This window comes from Pezoporus flaviventris, unplaced genomic scaffold, assembly GCF_033815535.1.
Source record: "Pezoporus flaviventris isolate CSIRO_AGI_PZ_B2104156 unplaced genomic scaffold, CSIRO_AGI_Pfla_v1 ptg000069l, whole genome shotgun sequence".
Classification (NCBI taxonomy): Eukaryota; Metazoa; Chordata; class Aves; order Psittaciformes; family Psittacidae; genus Pezoporus; species Pezoporus flaviventris.
This window is the reverse complement of record NW_026892617.1, coordinates 1,795,294-1,803,643: the sequence shown is the minus strand read 5'-3', so window position 1 is coordinate 1,803,643 and position 8,350 is coordinate 1,795,294. Positions and strand designations below refer to the sequence as shown.

Genomic DNA, 8,350 nt, shown 5'->3' with positions numbered 1-8,350 from the left:
TACAGGATCAGTCCCTGGTGTTTAATACGAGAACTATGGAAACTGAATTTATCTCCAGCTATAAACACACCATGTAGCCTTTACCATGAATTCATCTTCACCTTAAAGTCACATGGAAAACAAGTCAAGCAAATAAAACTGGCGCTGGTTTGTATTTTCTCCTTACTGAAGTTTCTTAGGTGTAAGTGGTGGCGCTTTCTCTTCCTTGGTTTACTTTGCATTCTTAAGATTGCAACTGAACATCCAGCTCTTTCATTTCCTTTTATTAAAAACCTCATAACACCAGCACTGGAATGCATGTAAGACATTTACCCAGACAAAAGACAAGGTTTCTTCAAATTTAAACCACATCCATTTGTCAATGTACTCTTAGACCAGCAGTTGTTTCCACAGATAGCGTCCCCTCATTGTACCAACCAGCCACCCCAATGGCAGCGTGAACACATCAATCGCTTTTCAGCAGCTCCTGAAAATAGACTGCGTTGGCATGATAGGCACTCATCCACCTGAACTGTCTGTAACTTTCTGTGTACTGAGACACTGCAGCATAGTAGTTTTGCCATGCCTGGTAATAAGATTTCCAGTATCTTTTGTAATCCCAATCCTCAACAGGAACACCATCATCCCAAGAGCTGCAGGAAAAGTCATCTTCAGTTGTTCTCATGCCAGGACTAGGGAAGTGATGATCACGGCTTTGCTTTTGTTTAACATTTTGTTTCATAACTTTCTTTTTCACTTGATTTTGCTTCGGGACTTGCGACAGCTTCCAAGGCCTCTCTGGTGTAGGGCAGAAACCTGCACGACCCCGATGCACTGGGGGAACAGCATTCACACCTTTCTCCCGTGTATCTGAAAAATCTTCAAAGCCAGAGTTGTCTTCCCTACTACTGGAAGAAGCTGTGGAACTGCAAGAATCATCACTGTCACCAGACACACTACCATTTGCTACTATCTCTGGATAAGGTCCCACCTCTTTCCATTCTACATCACCATTTTTGGGGAGCTCACATTGTTCTCCTGGGCCCGAGTAGCTCCTTAAAATTTCTACCTCTCTATCCAACCCTTCTTTGATGAAGTATTCATAGTCTTCAACAAACTCTGAGAAGCTCCAGGGATGGTTGGGTGTGTTTTTGAAAGAAGACAAGCATGGAATTCTGGGAAGATTTTTTTTTAAGGCCTCCTCATCTGCAGCCTGAGCATTATATTGTCCATCCGTTCTGGAGACGGTTTTGACTTGATTCCTCTGTTCTGTGCCACGACTCGAAGTTTGGGGTTTTCTCCTGCCACCTTTGTCTGTATTTGCAGAATTTGTGCACTTTACCTGCTTTTGCTTTGGAGCCTTTTTTGGCCTTTCTACAGAAGAATTATCACCTGGAAGGTTAGAGAAAGGCTGGCGCACCTCTGAAAAGCTATTTTGGACAGGCTGCCGTGCTGGCTTCTCTGGTTTAAGACACACAGTGTCAGAATTCACTGAAGCATCTGTATGTATAACAGGTTTGACTTCTACCTCCCCATCTTCAAACTGATCCATCATCCCAGGAGGTATGGGCTCTGCTCAAAAGAGAGCAAGCAGGCACTCAGTTAAGGCATCCTTCCCTCCAGAACTCAGATGCGCATCACAGTAAAGCAACACAAAACAGCAGATGTTAAGACACATTAAGTTAGAGCTAGAAACTGACCCCTTCCATCCCTGAAAAAGCTCAAATAGCCAGAACTTTTCTTCATTGAAGGCATCAAGAAGTTGATCAAGACAAACAGCACTGCATTACTTGTCACCCGCTTTTCATATCCTACTTAAGCAGATAAAAAATTAGAAGGCAAGGCAGCAAACGCTTCATTTCCAGCTGAACAGCTTCTGGCAAAGCAAGGGTAGCAAATCTGCTGCTGTTTCAATCATTCCTTCCTTCTCCTATGGTCTCCTACAGCCTGAGAAAGGCTTAATACTAGATTTCTGGAAATCCAAGTAGTTAGGTAGCTGCTTAAGCAGCAGCTGGATGAGAGCTCCTCTCCCTATCCACAGACATGCACCAAGTTCATTTCCTAATCCTTCACCCAACTGCGGCAGTTAGACAAGGAGTCGAGCACACAGGATGAAAAACCTCTGCTAAAATTAATGTGGACTTGCCTGAAGCTGAGAAGCAGAAAACAACCAACAGAAAGCTGCATTCATAGGACAGAACATACCCGGTAGAGGAAGAAGCTGAAGATTACACTTTTGAGCAATTTTCATCATCATGTTCTCTTCCTCTCCACGGCAGCAGTATGTTACAGATAAACCTAAAGTTCCTGTGATACAAGAGAGTGTAGTTACCTATCCAGAGCCTATGAAGCTGTAGTGCAAGCTCAAGAAACCCGTGAGTGTTCTTACCAAAACGCCCAGCTCTGCCAATACGATGCATGTACGTTTCCCAGTCCAGAGGCACATCCAGGTTGACAACCAAATTCACCTTCTCAGCATCAATCCCACGAGATGTCTTGAGAAAATGAGGAAAGAAGGGAATGGATAATTGAATATGCTGAACATAATGACCTTTATTTAAGTACAATGCATCCAGGAGTAACTGCTCATGTAGTAAGTTTCAGTTGTTAATAAAGCACCTACAATTTTCCAGACAGTTTACAGTACTACACATAAAATAAGCATATTTCATTGGACCATGAAAACTAGGGATCATTTTTTCTTATGTCTTCAAATCTAATTCTCTGAAATAACTTTATCTGCAATACTCATGTATGCTATAAAGCACCAACTCACCAAGTCTGTGGAAATGAGAACTCTACAGTGGAACTGCTTTAATTTAGCCATAGCATCAAGTCGTTGATTTTGATTCATATTGCCTAGAAAGACAAAAATGAGAAGCAGATTACGTTCTTCAGTTTCATACCCCTCAAATTCTGGAAAACATTGCTTTGTACAACTGTAAATGAAGTAAGAAATAAGGTTGAGAGAAACTTCCTCAAACACCAGTCCCAAATGAGTAAATAAGGAACAAAAACTTGAAAGTAAGTCCATAACAGAAATGCTTTTAATTGCTTTTAAAGAGAAACCAATTATGTAGATATTCAACCCACTTGAAAAACACTGACTTTACGTGTCTTTTTGCTTAAAAACATAAGCCATGGAAGGAAAACACTGTTGAAGTAAAAATTCAAGGTGTCTAACAGACATTAGATGGCAACTATTAGCTTTTCACAGAGAAGTTAGTAATGGAACGTATTTATATTCAACATCTGCACCTTAAGGAAACACTCTTCAACCTGCAGATGTAAGTTAATTTTCTCTTTCCAAGTAAGTCAACGCACTCACCTGGATATCCATAAAAATGACTCAACTTGAAAACAAGAAAGTTTAATATTAGATCAATTTTTACACTGATTAAGTCCTAAAGAACTACAAAGACTCAAATGCTATTCTTAGTTATTTAACCAGAGGCCATGTAAACCAAGATTTAAGCCCGATTTTCCTATTTTAGGTCACATTTATGCACAACTTCAATAGAATCTGAAAGTTTTGAATGGACTTACCTGAAATGCACTCAGCAGGAAAGCCTCTGGATGTCAGTATTTCAGCTAAATGTTGAGCCCTGGCAGAATATACACAATGAAAATCAAAACCACAAAAATCATAGAATGGTTTGGGTTGGAAGGGACCTTAATTGTAAATAAAACTGCAAAGCTAACCACCTCTGTGGTTATGTCTTAACAACAGGCTACTCTTTACAGCCAAGGGCAACAGCCCAAAACTGACAGTTTCATCTTTATGTCTACAATAGTCACCCTACAGATGAAAAGGGACAAAAGGACATCACAATATATACATGAGGTGTTTCCATGCTAAAGCATTCCTTTATTTTCAGTATTTCATATTGAAATTTCAGATCTGAAGTTTGTATTCTGCTTTGAGACCATACAGAAGGTCTATGTAAGTTTACTTATGACTGGACAACTACTGCTTTCAAACATGCCTTTTTAAAGATCTTATATTAAATTGATTACCTGCTGTGCAAATTTGAGAAGACCAAGGCTTGATTAAATGGAATCTTGCTGAACAACTCCTGTAGGTGCTGGGTTTTTTCCTCAAATGTTTTATGTGGAAGTGGATGGGAATTCACAATTTTGTAATACTGCTTCAGCCCTGAGCATAAAGCAAAATAACCTATCAGGTTCAGGGTTTTCTCAAAGAATATGTGCAGTGCTACTCTACTGCCAACGCGCATAACCACAGCTAAAACAAAGACTTGAAATTTAAACAAGGATACACATGTGCCAAATAAGAAACTACAGGACAGGCTTTTCTTAACAGAATGAGATTTTTTGAACTGAAAAAAAAAAAATAGAAAACAACACCCACCCTTGATGCTTTAAATACATCAATACTAGAAATAAATACTTTATAAGCTTATCAACTCAATTGTGGAAGGAAACTGTGAAGAATCACAACAGTAAAAGGAAACTATTTTGGTTTTAGTATATTCTTCTTAACCTATTGATAACAATATCACTATAAATGAACTTGTACTTACCAATGAGACTTGGATCAGCAGGGTTCAACCTCACAAATGTTGGCTCTCTCATGTACCTGGTCAAAGCATTAGCTAACGATTCAGGGTAAGTAGCTGAAACAGCAAGCACCTGTTTATTGGCTGGTAGTGAAGAGTAAATCCAACTGGAAGACAAAGAAACAGGAATGACTATCAGATACGGATCTAATCTACTGATAAATGCATGAGAGAAATCTTTTTTCTTACTTGATTTGTTCCTGAAAGCTGCCTTCTTCTAGCAGCTTGTCTGCTTCATCGAGAATGAAAAGCCGGATACTGGCTGTGTTCAAGTAGTCCAATTCTATGAGCTGTTTTATTCGACCTCCATGTGAAAAAACAAGTAAAAAAGAAGTAATAAGTAACATAAAAAAATAAGAAAAAAGTAAAAAATAAGGGAACTTCACAAATATTAGCTGAAAGGTTCTAATTCTGATCTTTGCAATATTTTTTAATTAATTTTAAATAAGCCTAAAAATATATATATATATGGAATAATGTCTCCCTAAAATAAGCTGGACTAAATGCCTCTGGTACTTAAACCTTTGAGACTATCCCCTATTACTAAAATAACCTCAACCCAAATCTGAAAAGCACCAATTACTGTACAGCGAACTCTCAGACGGCATCTGAAGTACACTGAAGCTCAGCCATACCTGGGGAGCCAACTGCTATGTGGCACTTCTTTAGCCTGACTTTGTCCTGGTTCAAGGGAGTCCCTCCAATGAAGACATGGCATTCCAAGCCTTCCATTTTTATTCCTATGGTTGTGATTACAGCATGAATCTGCACAGCAATCTCTCGTGTAGGAGCCAAAATGAGAATCTGTAAGGGACAAAGAGTACATCTGAAAGCTTCAGAATGGCTCCACAGCCTAAAGCTCTGCGTCAAGCTGTGATGATTTCAAACACTGCTGTCCCAAGAGAAACAGCGATTCCCCTGCACAAAGCAAAGCCCGCTCCCTCACCGGCACCATGGCTCACCTGCGTAGCGCTGCTCTCCAGCAGCACTGCATCCAAGGCGACGGTGGAGAACACGCAAGTTTTACCCGTGCCAGACTTGGCCTGCACGATGAGATCTGGAAAGAACCGCCACAGAGGTCACCGCAAGCCTCAGGGTACCCCCGGCCCCTCACCCGGCCCTCCCGCTCACCCAAGCCGCAGCGCCCCAGCGGGATGGCCTTCAGCTGGACCGGTGACGGCCTGTGGAACCCAGCCGCCTCCAGCCCCGCCAGCACCGGCTCCGACAGCAGCAGCGACCCGAAGTCGGAGGGGCCGCCGGGCACCAGGACATCGCGCGTTCGGAACCGGCCCTCAACCTCCACCGGCGCCTCAGCGGGCGCCGCCATCTTGGCGGTGGTAAGTGGCTAGCGGCGCCTCAGACAAGACACCCTCTTCCCGCGCCGCGCAGGCGCACTGGGCCAACTCCCCACAGCCCGGGCCCGTACCGCCGCGGCCGCTGATTGGCTGCTGGGAGAGCGTGGGCTCCGTGAGGGGAGAATGGCGGGAGGGGGGAGCAGGGCCTTGTTTTCTGTGTTATTTCCATCAATATTAACAGTTATTCTCTGATTATTCCTTATAAATGAGGCTTTGAGCCTCAATAGCGCTTACCTACATAGAAGGGATTAATAATGGTGTTTATGAAGCTGTCCTTTGGGTGGGTAAACCTCTCCAGTCTTCGTTAACGCCACTAGGCCACTTCTGTTACGGACAGCACAACATTGAGATGTTCGTTTGTGTTATGAACAGCGTAGGACAAAACCTCTTGAGTGGAAATGATGGGAGATAGAAACCTTGCCATAGGCTCCATGAGCAGGAGCTGTAACTGGAGCACAAACGTGCACTGAAGCAGAGCTCGGGGCATGGCAGGGGGTGGCTGAGTCCCAGGCAGGGGTATGGCAGCCTGGAGGAGAGGAAGGGATGGTCAGGGGAGAAGAACAGGCAAAGGGGAAAAGAACATCAAAAGCTGAGTCAGCAAAAGGTACCAAGTTGGTACCAAGCAAGAGTGGGGCCTGCAGGACGAAGAACAGTTTCAGCTTGGAGAGATTACCTCTGCGAGGCAGGGACAAGAGCTATGCCTCAGAGCAGAGGTAACAGACTAGCAGTCTGCAAGCCTTCTGTTCATTCCAATTCTTGTTTAATTTTTAAGTGGATATTATCATTGATCCTCAAGGGGAAGCGAATCTCCAACATGAGGTAATGATCTCTGGATACATCTGGGAAAGGAGACAGGCGCAGACACCTGGACATAACAAATGTTTGATTACATACAGCCTCTCGTAACCCTTTTAAATTGATGTGATTTAAACAGACAACAAAGAGCAGCCAGGAGTGGCTGTTCCCATGGGGAAAGGGCAGGGAAGAGGTGATGAAACAGCCCAAAACAGCCATTGCAATCAACTGCTTCCCCTCTCTTATTTTCCCCACCTATTCCTTTTCTCCCCTGAGGAAAGGACACTGCACACATGGTGCAGGGCAGCCGAGGTGATTTGGAGACAGGCATTATTGCCTGTGATGTGTTGGTAATGAGACGTTCACACCCATCTCCCTAATTCAGAAAGATGCTGGTGTGTCTAGGGATTTGTTTGATTTTCCATGGGATGCTGGAGGAGTGGATTCCAAACCACCTCAATGTCTGTTTGCAGAGAAACCCTTCTACACCACGACTGGCAGATTTATTGTCCATCTCCCTTTGCTTTTTGGCTCTGACTCATGGGGCTGTGTCGGATTTAGGGCAGGCTCCTGCAGCTGTATCAGTTGATCTAATGGAAGGTTTTGTTCTTCCCTTAACCCTTCCTCACAAGGAAGATCTTAACTCATTTTAAACTGGCTGTGTGTTGTGTACTCTGCCATGAGTCAGTGTATAAATAGCAATCCTCAAGCCTCATTTTACCTCATTGACTCTCACGTCCTGAATTCACAGTGTTGAGGTTCACATGTCAGCCCAGCCAAGAGGAATGTGAAGTTTTGCCATGACATTGCTTTGCTTTCGCTTGCAGTAAGATCCAAAGGAAATATTCCTGCTCAAATCAGCCTTTGGAAGTCTTGACAATTAACCTGAATACTCTGCAGGCGGAGTAGGTCCTGGGAAGGATTTAGGTTAGTGAAAGAAGTAGGTAAGTCCTGCTTCTGAGCTGTGACATGAAGAAAATAACTGGTTCTTATGAAGGGATATAAAGTCTCTAGTTTGGGGTCATAAACCAACCTCTACTTTTCGGAACTAAAAGAAAACTTGCCAAGAAAAACTCTTGCTCCCATATCTACTGAGTGCATATTTCATCCCCCCCATGACAGGGCTCACCACTTTTTTGTCCCTTGACCAGTACTTAGTACCGGTACTAAGTAGTCACCACAGATTTATCCATCTCCTCTTTCTGTGGAGCTTACTCTTCATTCACAACAGTTAAACTTGTAACTCTGACAGACTGGGATAAACTGCTCACGGAAAATTTGTATTGGCTTCTAGTATATATGTACTGTGTATGTTTTTAGGAATACATTCATTGTAGATCTGAACATTGCTACCTGCCTTGTCTTACTCTTTTAGCTTCAAAGGATTTGTCTTTCATATCTGCCAGGAGGTGGAATTATTCAGAGTAGTTCTTGGTTTACATCATATTTCTAGGATATTTTTGAAGTGAGATAATCTCATCCTCCTCTCCCAGATGTGTTCAGATTAAGACCAGGAACTTTCTCTGTTCTCTGCAGCACGTGTGAGTCACTCTTTGGAGTGTGTTATGTACTTGTGTTTACACTGCCATGGAAACTCTGTTTGTCCTCGGTACAGTAAAGCACATTACAGTGAAAGGGCCA

General features: G+C 42.9%; 1 protein-coding gene across 1 annotated transcript; it reads right to left on the bottom strand.

Annotated features, from left to right (window-relative positions):
• Window positions 1–248: 248 nt before the first annotated feature.
• On the bottom strand, window positions 249–5,933 carry DDX20 (DEAD-box helicase 20). Its single transcript, XM_061471932.1, has 11 exons — window positions 5,691–5,933; window positions 5,522–5,616; window positions 5,195–5,363; window positions 4,749–4,863; window positions 4,524–4,666; window positions 3,997–4,135; window positions 3,526–3,584; window positions 2,756–2,838; window positions 2,369–2,474; window positions 2,185–2,286; window positions 249–1,551 (listed from the first exon to the last, which is right to left on the bottom strand). Exons 1-11 carry the CDS (start codon window positions 5,884–5,886, stop codon window positions 446–448), a joined length of 2,313 nt encoding a protein of 770 aa, XP_061327916.1. The 5' UTR covers window positions 5,887–5,933; the 3' UTR covers window positions 249–445.
• Window positions 5,934–8,350: the final 2,417 nt, after the last annotated feature.

Bases quoted from the DNA above. Each gene is read 5' to 3' on its own strand.
- DDX20 (XM_061471932.1), bottom strand. From the start codon at position 5,886: ATGGCGGCGCCCGCTGAGGCGCCGGTGGAGGTTGAGGGCCGGTTCCGA. The intron at 5,364-5,521 runs GTGAGCCATGGT...TGTCCCTTACAG, and splicing joins TGGAGAGCAGCGCTACGCAG to ATTCTCATTTTGGCTCCTAC. The intron at 2,839-3,525 runs GTAAGTCCATTC...TTGTCTTTCTAG, and splicing joins TCCTGCTGAGTGCATTTCAG to GCAATATGAATCAAAATCAA.